The sequence below is a fragment of the Electrophorus electricus genome, chromosome 11 (genome assembly GCF_013358815.1).
Source record: "Electrophorus electricus isolate fEleEle1 chromosome 11, fEleEle1.pri, whole genome shotgun sequence".
Classification (NCBI taxonomy): Eukaryota; Metazoa; Chordata; class Actinopteri; order Gymnotiformes; family Gymnotidae; genus Electrophorus; species Electrophorus electricus.
Window position 1 is genome coordinate 14,254,274 of NC_049545.1, and position 17,793 is coordinate 14,272,066.

The 17,793-nt window shown below is 41.6% G+C and overlaps 1 protein-coding gene across 1 annotated transcript in view; it reads right to left on the reverse strand.

The window, feature by feature from the left end:
• Window positions 1-17,793, reverse strand: part of LOC113585753 (CUB and sushi domain-containing protein 1) — a 266,455-nt gene that overhangs the window by 74,802 nt on the left and 173,860 nt on the right. Inside the window, exons 11-20 of the mRNA XM_027023454.2 lie at window positions 12,345-12,448; window positions 12,008-12,120; window positions 9,295-9,477; window positions 8,412-8,738; window positions 6,984-7,178; window positions 6,686-6,824; window positions 6,353-6,540; window positions 2,991-3,179; window positions 558-674; window positions 1-216 (exon numbers count right to left, since the gene is read on the reverse strand). Of these exons, the coding sequence (XP_026879255.2) occupies window positions 1-216; window positions 558-674; window positions 2,991-3,179; window positions 6,353-6,540; window positions 6,686-6,824; window positions 6,984-7,178; window positions 8,412-8,738; window positions 9,295-9,477; window positions 12,008-12,120; window positions 12,345-12,448 (1,771 nt within the window). The remainder of the gene's footprint in view (window positions 217-557; window positions 675-2,990; window positions 3,180-6,352; window positions 6,541-6,685; window positions 6,825-6,983; window positions 7,179-8,411; window positions 8,739-9,294; window positions 9,478-12,007; window positions 12,121-12,344; window positions 12,449-17,793) is intronic.

A 17,793-nucleotide genomic window follows, 5' to 3' on the forward strand; every position in this document is an offset into this window, starting at 1 on the left:
CTGAGAAGGTGATGTTGAAGCCCTCGTAGGACATGGAGAAGTCGGAGATGAAGCGGACTTGGGCACTGAAGTTGCCAAACAGGCCAGCTTTAATGGAGGGTGGCAGAATGGAGCCCGTGAGACGGGCCACGGGCTCGCTGAAAGTGCCATCCTCCGCAATGAGCAGGTAGTCGTGTGAGTCTTCCAGGTGAAATGTGTGGAAGGCCAGATGCACCCCTGTGGAGCAGGAGATAAGATTAGGGCTGCCATTGGTTGCGTGTTGGAGCCTCCACAACCAATCTTCCACCACCACTTGTGGTGAGGCTCCAAGGAGTGTGGGGCCAAAAAAAAAAAAAACCAGTATGCAAAAAAAAAAACCAAAAACACACTGCTCCCAGCAGAATGCCAGGTAATAAAATGGAAGAGAATGTTTGAGACAAGGCAAAATTGTTATCAAAGGTAATTTGGGGGTGATTGAAGGAGAAAGGAGTTTCAGTGTATCAAAACTAATCTCACGTGATGAGCCATTTCTCTGTTTTACCTTCAAACAGTCGACACTTTTGCTCTTTCTGTCTTACCTTTTCCATGAGACACTTCTATAGTCCATGTGCAGTTTAAAGAGTTTGGGTAGAAATCTGGAAAACCAGGGGAAAGGATAGTCCCAGTTTTTCCATAGATGTAACCACCACACAAAGCTGAATGGAAAGAGGAGAAGGCAAAAACACACACATGATGTTTATTTATTGATCGCTATGCTCAAAACTTGATTTGTGTACAGGTTTATTTGTAATAAAAAAAACTCCTCTCCATTTCCAAACACCTGGAGATTGGTCCGGGGTGTGGACGCCCCAGAGTTTATTGTGTAATTATTCATGTCCAGCCTTGTATGTCAATCTTGTTGTTTTGTTAGCAAAATTAAAAAATTAAAAAATGCAATACAAAGATGCAAATGATTAGGGCCTTGGACTGCCTTGTAAGATGGGATTTGATTAGTATGCCAATTGTGTTGAAAATTACTTACAGAAATTGCGGCATTAAAAAAGGGTCCAGATGGATTTAATATGGAAATCTAGGTCAAGCTCTGCAAACAATATCCCTTGGTGCTGAGAATCTAATATGCACTTTATAAATTCCATAAACAAACTTTAACTCATTTCCAATGTTACAAAGAGAAAAAACAAATATTTTTAACAATGTGAAATAACAAACTGGCAACTAATTAGATACTAATTGGATGTGGTGGCATTGCTGGTGAGAAGAGATCCAAAACAGAGCTGTTTCAACTTTTTTTTTTTTTTCCAGACATAACCTTGGTCTATTTTTGTCCTTAACCAAACCAAACCAAAGTCACCTTCCCTGTCTGCTTCCAAATAAAGTGGGCAGCAGAGCAGGGTTTAGGCGAGTTGCTGCTAGGGTGCACATAAACTCAATTTAGCCCCAAAATGAATAAACAAGCTACACCAATGTGAACTGCATTTGTGGTCAAACACAGGCTCATTGTAATCAGAAGCAGTCCCAAAATAGAAATGCTTAGCCTCTGGAGGCTATAGTGATCGTGGTGATTAAATAGGGTTTGTGGTGTGCATGTTATCGTATATGCCCCAGGCCACAACGGAAAGTTAATCAGTGAAAATGGCCCCTTCGCTGTGAGACAAATAAAGTGTGGTATTGGCTTGGCACTCCAGCATATGTCTACAGTACACACTGCAGTACACGAATAAGAGAGCTTATTCATCACTTTCCCTAGTACAAACAACACCCCCTTTTGATCAATGTTTTCCGTAACAAATAATGTGAACTATAGGCACAACGCATTGAGATACAGAACTGTCATGTTATCTGAATAAGGGTGCACAGATCAGGAAATAAACCATGAACAGACCAGCAACCCTCATCAAATGACTCTTCTACTGGGAAGCAGCTCATGTGCAAACCACACATGTATGCATACTGTGTGCTAATATGGAAGACTCTAAGATGGTGCTCATGAGGGATTGTAGTCAGGTGATATTTAGTAAGACTCAGCCTTTTCCAATCATAGCACACATTCATATTAATGAGCACTGTCTGCAATACCATGGCAACCCCAGGTGTCCTACTCTATGTTTTCCCTGATTCATTCAGTCTTATATCAGCTTCTAGAGGCATAAAAGACCCAATATTGCAGTAGACTTCTGCAATAGCAGGCACCAGGCTACTCAGAAATCTGGAAAAGGGATCCAAAGCTGGTGTTCCTCCATTTGAGAGCAACTTTTCCAAATTCCACTGGTTATAATCAAGCTATAGACCCATTTATTTAATGGCACATAAAAACGTTCAGAAAAAAAGAAAAAGGAATCACATTCTGTCCCTTTCTAACAGCCCATTACCTAAACACAGCTTTACATAAACACAGCTAGTGGATGAAGATTTACAGAATCTTATGGAATCAGAAGCTGATGGAATAAACCACAGGCTTGAGTGGAGAGAAATCTACAAAATGTGACCTAATGTCCCCCAAACATAATAATCCTATCTTCCAGAACAGACATGGTTATGGCGGTCCTGTCTGTAATAAAGGTCAGGCACTGATTAGAGTACATCAGGCTGAGTCCTGAGTCTATCAGGTGGGGGAGGGAAGCACACAACCGATAAGAAGCCTGCAGAGGAGGAAATTGGAGATTCTGAACCAAATGGGCTGGAGCCTGATTACACACACTGGAAGGCACTCCGAGTGCTTATTTCACTCCCCTCCACAGTCGGAAAACAAATACGATAAACAGCTTGAGTGAATGCTCTCCTGTAGGTACTTCCTCCATATCTAGCCAAGCACTCTCCACAGCCTCCTCCTCTTTCTTTGACAAAGTTATCTTTGAAACAGCTCATTCAAGCTCTTTTTCTGCTCAACAGAAATGTATATCTTCGAAGAGTGTTCGGAAGACATAATCCTCATCACCCCATTCAGAATGTAGGAGCTGGCCACATGTTCAGTGAGATGGGTGCTTTAGAGTTGGGACAGGTGAGGGGCCTACCATCACAGCTGGGCAGAGCGTGGTTCCACTGGTGGTTTCTCTCACACACGATGGGCTCTTCATCACTCAGGGTGTAGCCTTGATCACAGCTGAACGTCACCCTGGAGCCAATGGCGAAATTGTTTCCGTGTCTCTTTCCGTTCACGGGGATCCCCGGATCTAAGCATGAGTCGCTCTCCATCATGACGCCTGTAGGAAAGAAGAAGACTATTTCATTCAGCCTCTTGGGCCCAAATTGAATTGAGGGAGATGTCAGAAGCACTTTATACAGTATAAATCATCAGAGGTTAGTCTCCCTGAGGTCTTTCTTATGCTCTTTTGCACTCACTCCCTGAAATCATCTTTTTCACCATTTATGTTCCATGTGTTTAATGCATTATTAAGAGTTTTTCTTAATCCACATAAACCCCTTTGCCAGATTTTTTAAAAAATTCAAATCTTACATGTCCTAGGTTGGCCGAGGTTTCTACCTTTAGGTGAATCTTAAAAGCAATTTCCAATTTTACAGCTTCTAACTACATCATGATAGCAGTTGAAAATACCGAAAAAATAGTCCATCGACTCCAATGAGCTTCAGAGAAGATGGTGGACTTGCATAAGGTGTGCTGTCAGGATCACTTCATAGTGAGTCATGAATATCTACTAAGTAAATCTAGCTATGCTTCACACCAACCCCCTGCCATGTTCTCTTGCATCTGGGTCTCTTAGTCCTGTCTCCGTACTTATGCTGCACATTAAATTACAATAGTGTCATTTAATTCCATCAAGAAAAAAAGGAAAGCAATTGGAGCCAATTTGCCCAATCACATGGTACAGGTCAGGATGTTTTATGCCGTTTTTTAAAAGAATAATAGAATCTTTGGCATACCTAATAGTGAAGAGATAAGATCTGAATTTGAATCTTTAATTATAACGACTGCCCGAGTGCCGCAGGGTGCGGAACAGGACGCACAGACCCCTTCGACGTTTAGAGACATTTAATAACACAGAACATACAAGACAACGTTGGCAATCACACAAAACACAAACAATGAACATTCTCACATTTACAACGTGAACATTAATGACACTGACAAAGACTAAGAAACATCAACAGTGAGGCTAAAAAACATTTACTACATTTACATCTACAACAACATCAACAATGACCCACACCGATGCACACACTAACTGGGGTTTAAATAGACAGACACGTTATGATTAACCCCATGCAGGTGTGTGTCCTTATGGAGGGCGTAGCTACAAACAGACGTGGTTCCCCCTGTACTTGGCGGGCCATACCACATGACTCGTGGGGGGGGGGAGCGTTCCGTGACAGAGCCCCCTCCCAAGGGGTGCGGCTCCCGACGCGTCCAACCCAGGACTGCGAACCCAGGCTGCTGTGTACACACAGAAACACAGCACGGCAATGCCTGGTGCCCACTCAAAACAAGGTGGGCTAGGAACCGCTAGCGAGGGAGACCTCTCAGTGGGAGGGAGAGAGGCAGAGTCCCTGCCTCTCTCAGGGCAGTCCGGCATGCTCCTTGTGACGTGACGACGCGCCTGTAGACAGACGAAAGGAGCGGCTACACACAAACAGATGCGCCTGTAAACATACAAAAAAGGCGCGGTAATACAGTGCCTGCTAACTACGCAGGCGCTGGAGCTGTGTCCTTGGCCCTGCTGGACATGCAGGGGGTGCACATTCGCCCCGATTCCAAATGCGCTAATCCCCTGAACGGTCCTCCTCATGCCAGCCGTTCTAGGAGCGCCCCAGAGGCAGTCGAACTCCGGGGCCTTGGGAGTACTCATCCAGTGTTCCTGATACGTCCACGGGGGCGGAAGAACGTGGGCCTTTCCCTCGCTTGCCAGAGACCCAGCCGGCTCCGCCAGACCGCCAGCACTGCGGCCCCCATGGAGTCCATCGGGTCCTGGCTCAGTAGCCCTAGGCCCCCCCAAGAAATTCCAGGGGGTGTTCCACTCCTCCTCCGGTGTGACCGCAAACGCCGGTTGCAATCCTCTCCCCAAGATCCAAGGATCCCAGCAGCAGCTTGGGATGTGCCTAAACACCGCCCTTAAGGAAGTTCATTTGTCGCCGGGGTAGCTGGCGTCCTGTGGTGGTGGGTGATTCTGTAACGACTGCCCGAATGCGGCAGTGCACGTAACAGGACGCACAGACCCCTTCGACATTTAGAGACATTTAATAACATAGAACATACAAGACAACGTTGGCACTCACACAAAACACAAACAGTGAACATTGTCACATTTACAAGTGTGAACATTAATAATGCTGACAAAGACTAAGAAACATCAACAGTGAGGCTACAAAACATTAGCTACATTTACATCTACAACAACATGGACAATGACCCACACCAAGGCACACACACTAACTGGGGTTTAAATAGACAGACACGTTACGATTAACCCCATGCAAAGTGTGTGACCTTATGGAGAGCGTGGCTACAAAGAAACAGGTTCCCCCTGCACTCGGTGGGCCATACCACGTGACTCGTGGGGGTGGAGCATTCCATGACATTAATATATAATTTTATGTTCATTTCAATCAAGCTGATTTTATTTACCACAAATAATAGCAATAATTAATATGGAATTATTTTTTAGAATATTTAGTAGAGAATTTAGCTGTTTGAAATAAAAACTTGAATAAAGAGACAAAATATTAACTTTAAAATTAACTTTGGAATTCCAATTTAAATTATTACATTACTGAAATAGAAATTCAGTCCAATATTAATGTGAAATATTCTCAAAAATGACATACCCAATTCTAACATAAAACATATTCAGCACAGAGTCATTATTTGTAGGTCATTTGGCTGCTACAATTCATGTTTTAACAACTATTTTACCTCAGAGTAAAGATTTTAAGGAATATAGAGAATTAGTTCAACATAATATTAATTTTTAATTGCACTGTAAATCACTATCTAAAAACACCCTTAAGTTATTATTTTAACTTCCTTGCATATTGAACTTTCTTTAATAGCACAGTTACTAACTGAATCAAGTTAGTAATATAAACTGCCTCCAGTTATTATTTCTTATGGGTGATTCCATCACAGGTTTTATTCTGAAAGGCTTGTCTTTGGAAAGCCTGTAGAAGACTGGAAAACCTCAAGAAAGGTGATAATAGTGTTGGACAGAGAGGAAAGCTTGTAACTAAACTCCAGTCAGCTCCAGTGCAGCAATGGCTCAATCCAAAATGGCTCCCTATTCCCTGTAAAGTGCACTCATGTAGGCCATGAGCCAATGGCTTTTATGTCACGTGTAGTACACTACATGCGGATTAGGGATTCATTCTGGATTGAGCCCATATGCTCGGCAGGGGCTGGGTGAGCGAACAGAGGCCGACTCACTCTCGTAGCGGATCTGAAAGCCCTCGCTGGAGCGGCTGTTGTCGGTGGTGAAGAGGAGATACATGTAATTGCCCGTGCTGATGAGAAAGCGAGGCGCCTGGGTGCCATGATAGTCGCCGATCAGCGGCGACGAGCTGGAGGGCCCGTCGCGGATCTCCAGCGTGTCGTAATTAACCTCTGTCTGGAACCTGCATAGGGAGTGGGGGATGGTGCAGAGCATGCCCATGGCTTTAACAAAATTACTCAGATGAGAAACATTAACAAAATGGTGCAAATGATGTGTGTGGGGATGGCAGGATGCATTGCAAATTCCACCCAGCTCAAAACTGCTACCTGTCAAAAGAGATCTTGATGGCATGGTCCTTCCCTGCTTCAATAACCCATTCACAGTTGAGGGAGTCTTTGTAATAGCCAGGCCAGCCAGGGGACAGCAGGACTCCCGCCGTAGCTGTTAAATGCCCACCGCAGGGAGCTGGGAACGGAGAAGAGGAAAAAAAAATCTAACTTTCAACAAGACTCCCCTCACACACCAAGCCTACATGCTCCAACTTCTGGCTCCCAGAAGGTAAAGAGGACGTGGAGAAGAGCTCCCCTGTTTATTCCTCTGGAGGTGGAGGAGCAGGGGCACTACCTTCGCAGCGTGGCACGGCGGCGTTCCACACAACGTTGCCATCCTGGATGACACAGGTGATAGACTCAGAGCCGTGGGTCTTGATGAAGCCTTCGTCACATGTGAAGAGGACTGAACTGCCCAGCAGGAAGTGCTCCCCAAAACGCTGCCCGTTGACGGGGACGCCGGGGTCGTGACATTCATTCTGTCCAAATGCTGTAGGCAGAACACATAAAAGCAGAAATATCACGGTCGGACACACTGTAGGCCATGTTACATCATGAGGCTGGCAGAAGGGAGGGTAAAAATGCCTGAAAATAAATCAATAACAGATGACAGACTTTTCAAATCTGCACAGAAGCACCTGTATTTGTATCTGCCTATCTCCTAGCCACAGTTTGAAAAACACAAGATCCTGCTTGGATTTTTATGTGAACTTTCAATTTCCTTCTAATGTCAGACGAGCACGGCACTACGAGTGACAGAGCAGCAGATCAGGTGTCAGATGAGATCCCTCAATTATTCGAAGCGCTTGGGAAGCTGCAGTGCAGGATCCCTCCCAGCTTATTTTCACCCCCATCAACTGGTGAGAAGCATCTGTTTGTAACACCCTTGAGGCAAGAGTGTAGCTAATGCATGGGGACCCGCTCATCTGGGTGGAGGTCGCGGCCACATGACCCCCTCCACCCTCCTTCCACCATGCCCCCACTGACAGTTTGGTTGTTATTATAGGCCTTTCTGCCAGCCACTCCAGCTCCACGTCAGGACATGTCTCATCATGTCTGAGAGGGTCACACACCATTACTATAGCCTGCGATGTTGAGATATCAAACCACACAATCGTCTGACACTGACAGGCCCTAGACCACTGTCATCATCCACTATCTCACATGAAAACAAACACATATGGCCAACATCTCCAACCTGGATTACACACACACACACATATATATATATATATATATGCTGGTACGACAAATTCTTCCAAACACAGGTGACGGAGGTTAATTAAGGGTTAATTACACACTAAAGAGCTGATTTGAAAAGCTGGATTCAATTGAGGCTGTCCTTTGTGCAATAAGAAATTAAAAACAAATCACATTTTTAAATGGAAATGTGCTTAATAAAAATGCAATTTAACAGTAATCGCCTCCTTGAATAATCAATATTACAAATTAAGCAATCAGTTAGTCTCTGTTTGATTGCAATGCTCTGCATCACTGAATTGAAGAAGAATCCACAATAAATATTTTCTGCCCATCTGTGTATAAAAAGAATGACACTGCATATCTATATAGAAAAAAGGTTGTGGACAATACGGACAATATGCCTGCCTGCCTTGGATGAGGTATAATACTGCATTCAAAAGAAAGATAAAAAAGAAATTAGCCATTAGAATCTAGATCAGTAATATTACCACAAAGGCCAGCAATGTAATGCTGTGCTTACTTGTGTAGGTGATATTAAAGCCCTTCCCAGTGTTGGAGTGGTCCGACTGGAACTCCAGACGCATAATGTTTCCATTGCTGGCGATCTGGGAAGGCACGTCCTTCCCAGAGAAAGTGCCGAAAGTGGTGGGCTCGGGCATCCCGTCGTCTTTCACGATAAGGTAATCGAACTGTGGCTCCACCTCAAAGTCACTGAAAATGAGATGGATGCGATTGCCTGGCTCTGCTATAATGAGCCACACGCAGTTCATGTTGTTGCCATACTCTTCGGGGTAGTTGGGCGATAGGATGATACCCGACGGGGTGGTGAAATTGAAGAAGCAGGAGACTGCAGAGGGATGGAGGAGAGGCACAAAGATCCGTTACGCACCTTCTCCAAAGGACATCCCCTTGCGTTCACGGAGAATTCTAGATTACTAGGCAGCTTTTGCATTCAACTCAAATGGCACTGAGGTTAGATACAGAGTGGAAGGACCCATGAGCATGACCATGAGCATTTCACTTAGACTTTGAAAATGAGCTGCTTGGCCCGTGCAGAGCAGATGATGACACAGGGGGTCTGCCCTCGGCTGGTGCTTGTCCAAGGCCCACAGCAGCAACAATAGCAACAAAAATGATTAATTCAAGGTGTGCTTGCCCAAACTGCAAAGGCAGTCTCCTACATGCTACACAGTAGAACAATAATTTCTAAACAACACAGCATTACAAAAAAAAAGAATAATAATCAATCCCCAAAACTGTTCAGGAATCCACAGCTCCTCAGCCAATCCTCACACATTAGGATCCATTGCCATCTATCTGTCAAGCCTTTACCCGTGTGGCGCATTAATCATTCTAAATGGCAAAGTGCTAATTATAGCTGCACATTTTGGAAGAGCACTTACAGACGCAGCTGGGTTTGTTTCCAGACCACTGGTTATTCTGCTGGCATGATATCGTCCTCTCGCCGACCAACTCGAAAGCGGCCTGGCACTCAAAGGTCAGTATATCACCATGTAAAAAACTGTCTCCCGTTCGCTTCCCATAGGCTGGGATACCTGGGTCTCCACACCCTCCTTTGTCAATTTCTGTGTGGTAAAAAATCAAACAAACAAAAAAATTTCAAAGGACTGGTCAGTCTTTAACATTTTAGAATTATGAAAATTCTGCTGTACAGAGCAGCAAAAAATAAGAAAGGAATGAGAAGAAAATAAATAAACTGATATAGAAAGAAGGAAAAACCATCCAGCAATAAAACAAGACCAGAACATTACACAGAGACAGGAAGAGGAAGGGGAGCAGCTGCTCTGCTTCATCACTTCAGTTTTTCCGCATTTCTAGGTGGTGGACCACATTTTTTATTATTATTATTTATTTAATTTTTGCAGCAGCATAAAATGACAGTGACAAATGAATGACATTCTGGCAGAGTTCATTTTGCTGTTAACAACTTGCTTGGCGGTAAGCGCTTCATTGACCCAGCCAGCCAATAATCTACAGGGGATGACTCCCCCCCACTTCACCCCTCCCGTGTCCCATTTGGAAACACACCCCAGACTTAGCATCAAAAGCCGGTGACAATAATGGATAAATGAGTAGCACTTATACTTTTAGCAAAGGGCATTAAATCAAAATCAATGTTATTACAATTATTCCATGATAAATTATTTACCTGGTCAAAACTGCATTTGAGTCATTATTGTAAGTGTCTGATAAAACATGCATATTTACACTGTTCGGAAAATGGCTGTGACCTATTATTTGTATTAAATATTAAGTGAATCTATCCATTAGTGACTTGGAAACCTGAAAGCAAATGACAACAAACTACATGTGATCAAATACAGAAGAGCAGCTTTCCAGAAAATAGATTTTATTTCATTTTATTTGTAGTTCTTACAAATACACAATTACTTTTCTTTTGCAAAGCCATTCTGCCATAGCCCAGGGCCAGCCTCAGCCCATTTTCACCAAAAATTTGAAAATCCAAGTTTTCAAGGATCTTTTTCAAAGTTGATCATCCACAGCCATTGGATTTCATACAAAAACCAACATCTGAAAAGATGACTTTTTAGAAATGTATTCATGCCTGTTAAGTTAGTGTTCTTTGGGCAATAACACTTTTCTGAAGCTCATCCCTGGTTCTTTGCTGTTGTTCCACTTCAGTCAATCCAAGTTTTGATTGGAAAATACACAGATCATCTAGGTTAATTGTGGTAACCTTAATCAAAATGGATTGTATGAAAAACTGTAACAATACAGTCTAAATACATTAAGATGCATTGCTGCCCATTACAAACCTATGTGACCTGATATTGCGAAATCTTTTTAGGAAGGCAAGCAACAAAATACAATCATCAGGCCTAAACAAAAATCTGAGGTGAATAAGGAGGTGAATAAGGAAACGATCAGATAATGAAGCCTTGCTGGTTGTGGAAGAAGGCCCACAGGCTAGTTCAATATTACATCTTACACTATAGGCAGCATTTAAGTTACCTTTGTGCGCCAATGTTAACTAAGTTAATTGTCTGAGTACTTTCTTTTTAAGTCTAATTTCATATCTTTGAGCTTGCTGCCCTATCAGCTTTCAATTCCAAGGGAACAACATTAAATCTTACTTGTTTATACTGAATAGAAGGTTCTGAATATTTGTGAACTGCTATTATTGGCTTGTGAATCTAACTTTCTTCCCCTCATTAACTCCTCTCTAGAGCAAAAAGCAAACTTTCAAATAATTAGAGATGCATTTGAACTCAGCACCTATGGGGTCTTGAACAAAGTGTCCAGCTAGCCATTCCTGGTGGGTCCGTTGTCAGACGTGGTAACGTGACTAGAAGCCTGAGTGTGAAATTGTGTTTACACAAAGTTAACTGGGTTTGTGTCATTGTGTTGAAGCTATCCAGACAGTGAGAATTGCTCAATCGTGAGGGTAAAGTTTATAGTGGTGAGTGCGGTCACTGGGGATTTAGCTTGACACTAGCCTCACTAGCCTTTGAAGCAACATTTTTAAGTAGGAGAAGCAACAACAATAAAAAACTCCCCAGACAAAATAACTGTAGTGTTCAAACCTTCTAGGACTAGTTCTACTACTAATAATGTTATCTTATATCACTCCTTACCCACTAATTTTATGATGACCAAAGCTCACTGCAATGCATAAGTTAGTCTGGCCATTCAATGCTGTACAAAACATCACACTGGACAGGCAGCTTCTGCACATTAGTGTTTATAGAAACAGATGCTTGAGTTTAATCCTGTGTTTCTTTGGGTGATGTTTTCATACAGGCCGAAGACCAGGTAGAGTGTTTCGTTCAAGTATTCCAAACAGGTCTGCACAGCACATATGCTGGTCCATTTGTTTTCAATTTGCACACTGCTGGCAAAGCTGGCATGACTCAACCGCTTCGAGCAAAACCATTTCACAAAGGGGAAGGAAGAAAGAACACCCTTAAAATTTTGGTTTGGAAAAAAAGGCAACCGTAACAGCTGTAAAAACAACCGGACAAACTCCAGTACTGACATTTCTCTCAGAGGAACATATATATTATTTGTCCATGAACATTTGCAGAAGGCATGCATGAAAGCCTGTTTTGTTTTCAGAATGAGACTACGACTAACCTTCATATATGGCCTTGAATCCCTGTGATCCAATAGTGTCATCAGACTGAAGGTGTAGCCACATCTGGTTGCTCATACTCACAATCAAATCAGGCACACTAGATCCTGTCAGACTGGAATATAGACATAAAATAAATCTCAGTATGATTTCGATATGCACATGTAACCATGACAGAATCGTTTTTAAATATTGTGTGACGAGTCCAGTGTTAGTTGCATATGGCAGAAAATGAGTAACTTTTATGATCAGCTACTGTAAACATAGGGACAGATGGAGGGTTATTTTGTAATGGCGTGCTTGGTGGATTATATCTAAAGATGGTCTTCAAAAACTCACACATAGAGCACCCGTCTTGCATCACCGATCTTTCCTCCATCTCCCACTGTTAATGTGTCATAAGCTCTCTCAAGATCAAACTCATCAAAGGCCAATTTGATCACCTGCAAAAGGGGACAACAACAAAATAAAAACCCAGACCAGACGAAGTTTGATGAGGAGAATCAGTGGCTAATCATATAAGCCTAAACAGTGCACTGACATATGTTGCAAGAAAGGATTCATCATGGAGAAAAACAATAATTTGTTTTCAATTCTTTCCTAAAGTTGAACGCATGAGGACAGGGCCTATGTCTAATATAAATAGTAATTGAATAATTGAATAAATTGAATAATTTTGGTTTAGTAAAAAAACAAAAAAAACAAAACAAAAGAAAACAAAACAAACACAGGCATATGCCACAAAAGTTCAAGCATGCATGTTGTGTGGTAAAGAACAATGCTTTGGGACAGACAGAGTATGTGCATTTGATGTGGAAGTTGAAAGAAAACTGGGTTTTAGGAGAGATTGCTTGAAGGAAGAAGGGGGAAATAAAAAGCTTAATGAGGACAGACCCATTATCAGCATCTTCACATTCTCTCAATTGGGCAATTAAAGAGACATTATTCTCAATCATATTCCTTCCTTTGTCAAATGCCTCCCATAGAGTCATAACCTTAGCAGGTGGAGCGACGTTCTTGGAAGAATGAAGCAAAGCGACGAGTTGAGGGGCAGAGCTAAAATAATAAATGTGACATCACATCCTAGGTCATGGGTTTTATAAATCTTGAGGAGCTGCATAAGGTAGTTCAGTGTCCTTCAATTTGGAATGCCTCTGAAGACAAATCAGATATACACTGAGCAGAACAATAATCACTCTTCCATCTTCATAAGCGCGCTCATTCTCTGGGAAGCCTTTAGAAATACATCTAGTCCATTATGCCTGAAATGGTACATTACAATAAGTTTAAGATATGCAGACACAGTGCTGTTTGTTAACACTATAAGCAAAAAAAAAAACAAAAAAACAACCAAAACCAGGTGAGCAGGAGGTCATGTCAGTTGAAGAATGCCATTTATGAGGGGACCAGCCCCACACATCAAAGGTGCTTAACAGGCAATCAGTATTATATGCCAAAGTGTCTAAAGTGAGTTGCCTGCTGAGGCTTCAAATCTAAGTCTAAACTACACCCCTTTAAATTATCCTGTCAAAAGTAAAGACGCCTTTCCACAAGACTAAGCAGGAGGCGAAAAACACCACTCGTGGTCTATATAAATACAGCCCAGATGCGACAGAATGTCTCAGTGATTGTTCCTTCAACCAGATGGACCATGGCATTTTTAGGGTTTCATTGATTCCTTTGTTTCATACGAAACTGAAAAGCCTGACAACTGGTTCAATGGCTCCGATTTGCCTTCTTTTGTTCAGAGCGCCAAGAGAAGACATTCTCAAATGCACTTCAAAGAAAATGTTTGTGATTGTTCTGTGCACTGCAATTTATCCATAGGAAGAAAAAACTGAACACCTTCCTTTTTTGCTGGATTTCCATTTCAAATGTTGCTGTTCAGCTGATCGAAATGTACTTTATCCAGTCACTGCAAGGGAAAAAGGCCCCCGGGTCCACCTCTCAAAGGCAGTGCAGCAGCAGTTATATAGGACTGACCCTGTAGCCAGGCCCTCAGCCTTCTGGGACACCACCACCGTGGCACGCACACATTGAAAATTGATTTTCACTCTCCCTGAGTGTTTAACTAATGTTTTTTTGTTGGAGATCCCTGAAAGTGTGTAAGGAAATGAGGTCAGTAGGTGAAATGCTTCAGTGCAATCACCATCTTATCCTGAGGGCAACACTGTGTGGCTCATCGTTCAAAAGTACAAACAGCATGCTGGAGGACAGTTGGGCTGGATGGTCAGTTTGGATGCACTATTAATTATAAACTACTTTCTTTTTGACATCTTACACAGCCATTATCAGAGGACACAGTGTCTTTTTGTCTGGGTATAAAAACCAAAACCATAAATACAAAAGCATTCAAGATGTACATATGAACTGAAACACGAACAGAATGTGTTCAATATCGCTGGCCACGACTTATCAGTCTCTTCTACACAGATAAATTGGATATGAGAATGTCTATGAATATGAAATACTACAGCTGCATTGGGGACTCCTGTCACATCCCTCAACTCTTAAAGCCAACTAACACTCCCCTACTCAGCAGAGGAAAATCGACACTAGTGAGACAGCTAAAAAAAAAAGAAAGAAAGAAAGTTAAAAAAAAAACAAAAAAACATTAAAACAGATTTCTGGAAAAAATAAGTATTTTTCAGAACAAGGGGAAGGAAGACATCAACCAAGAAATACTGCTGATTCTCTATTTGGGGAAACATCCTTTGAGCATAACACTAATATAAAAGTGATTAATGCTGATCTGAGCAACTGCTGTGAATCTCACTCAGTTCCATTGTTTGTTGTCCAGTTTGGTGCAGTGCTATGTCTTCATTCAGCTTGAGCCATCAAACAGAGACTACACCTCAGAATACTTAATTTTAGAGTGCTCAAAGTGATCTTCGCAGATTTGTTTTCTTTCTTTTTATTTGCACTTCTTAATTAATAAAGCCCCAGCTGTTGGTGTAGACCTGGCACCTAGCGGCTTTCATTTAAATATCTGAATCTGAAATAATATGATGAAACAAATATGAATGATAAATACCAGTTATTGACTCAATGAGTATAGCGCTCTGTGTTATTACTGCTACTGCTAGAATTAGATTTTACAGAAGGACTTCTGCTGAGAAAAATGTTTCACATTTGCAACAAAGTCATAGTATCTTAGTAAAGAAGTTTGAGGCCAGACTGAAGTGGATTGCATGTATCGATAGTGGACTCTGAACTGCTTGTACATAATTTGAGCAAGTGATTCATGTTTAGATTTCGATTTAGCTTCTAACACAAGAAGGCAAATTATTTTAGCTTTTGAAAACTTTTGCAAAATTCTAATGGAGTCATCTTCATTTATGCATGGGCCAAGTGCTCATTTGAAAACACATTAAAAGAAATATGAATAGGGCTGTTTCACCCCTCTGAGGTCACTCTCAAAGCTGGGAGAAACTTCATTTAGGGGGTTACATCTGCTATTTAGCAGGCAGTCTGATCAAACATGGGTTACTACATCTGAACTATACTTACTTCCCCTTTTGAAAGTTGCAACCTCAACAAAAGCAAAAAGGTGACCTTGCCAAACGAGTGACTAATTTGAAAAATGTGCAGTCATGACAGGGAAATCTTTGAACAGAAGAGAAACTGAGCTACCTGATCATGCAATCCAGGACAGTGCGTAATGTGCAGAGAGAGGAACAGAGAGCACCTTGACACAGCACACCCTTGAGGACTCAAGGTTTTCTGAGACTAGGCATAGGGTTCAAAGTGCCCCTGAGGTCCTGGTGATTCTAGATCCTTCCACAATGTGCAAGGCATCGTAGCCTAGAGGGTGGGAGACAGGGCATGGAGTCCCCGGTGGACCTGTGGCTATGACTGCCACCAGTGTACTCGTTAGCCTGATAAACGCAGTATATACAAGAGCCCTTTACTCCCAGAATGGAGAGAGTCAAAATATCCCCTTACTCCACAGGTAACTCAGAAGACTCCAGCATCACAGTGATGAAGAGCATAGGCCAAGCAAGAAAAGCAGCACATGCTCATCTCCACCAGATGCTTGAGTAGTGACCTAGGCATAGTCTTTTCATGGTGTTATGACTGAATGCATTGATGCAAGGCAAGCCACGAGTGTTAATATACTGATGCATAATGTAGCTGGTGTATTGCTTTGTGGGCACTGCTGGTGATTAACCTGCATCATTTTTGATTAGTCAAACAGTATTTATTCTGTTTTAGACAATTATATATTATATGGTACCTTAATGGAATTCATACATTTTCTATTCTGTGCAGCTCTCTTTGGTTTCATGGCATCATATCACCTCACTCTCTCTTTCTTTCTCTTTCTCTCTCTCTCTCTCTCTCTCTCTCTCTCTCTCTCTCTCCTCTTGTTCTATATTTCTTTTACTTTGACAACTTTGATCTAATGACTGGGTAGTATTCAGATAGCACTGTCCATGCTTTTATTTTCAACTGCCTTTGTACATTATGCTATTACACACAAATATAAAAATTGAGTGCACTATGTAATTTCAGTGGTATATTACTGTTGCCTTTATAAACAACACTGCATAATACAACCTGTAATATTGCTGACAGTTTTCACATGTAGTTTGAAATGCTTCAGTTACCCAAATATTTATTTCAGCAAGGCTTCATGATTTCATGCTTCCAACAATATGGTGGAGGATAAGCTGTGTAGTCTAGTTAAAGTGTTAATAGATGTGAACACAATACTCTTCATCCCTTCAGGAATCAGAACATCAAGCACAACCAAGCCTTAGGCTGTCCAGCACAGAAAAAGGGAAACGGCACCGTTTGGAGAGCAGAACAGACAAGTTAGAATTATCCTTATGGCAAAAGGTGAGCTGATAGTGGAATTACATTTCCTAAACCATCTTTAGTTTGACATCAGCTTAATCTAAACTTACACCTCCATGTCGAACATACAGGGTCATTACTTCCAGATCTCTTTGTATTACCCTAGGCAGTGAAATTAAAATAAGGCCTGCATAACTGCAATGCCAGTCTGCTAGCTATTTAACTGCCTAGCACTGCTTACAGGTGTTTCTCTGAATTTAATAATGATTTGCTTTCTCTGTGAATAATTACTGATGGCCAGTTCATTGAAAGGCATAACCTTAATTAGTTCAGTCTTTCCTAAGAAATTCTTTCTTCCTTCAGTGCAAGCCTGTAATTATTGTTAATGTAAAGGAAACTCTAGTGTTAAACCTCAAAATATATTTTTAATTTAGCATTTACTATAATCTTAATGGTTTTAGGGCCTTTTTTGTAAAATACTTAAATTTAGAGTCACAGACAACACATAAAGGATGCCCTGGAATAATGTCCCATGGAAGTCTCCGGCAAGTAATAAAATGTGTATTTTAACGTTTAACACTGCAGTGTTCCTTTAAGCATGGGTGCAACAGCCCCTACAGTAAATTAAGCATATATAGGGAGACTAGAGGACTACAGCAGCAAGTACTCTAAATACATTAATACTTCATATGTTATTTTTGTTAAATTTGCTCTCCATTAAGCTTTCATAACATAGTGATTTCAGTGTTATGTGTGTCATCTGTAATCCAGGGGTATTCTGTTTTTTTCATCCAATGACACTTTAATGATGTCCTTTTTTTTCCTCTAGCACAACATCACTTTGTCATGCACCATATTGATTTGCAGTAAGCTTTGTGAAGAAAAAAAACAAAAACATAATGAAATACCTGAGTAAAGTTTGAATAACAACACAGGGGAACGTTAGGGTAGTTTCACTGCTTGTTTCTGGGAACACTTGCTATAAAAT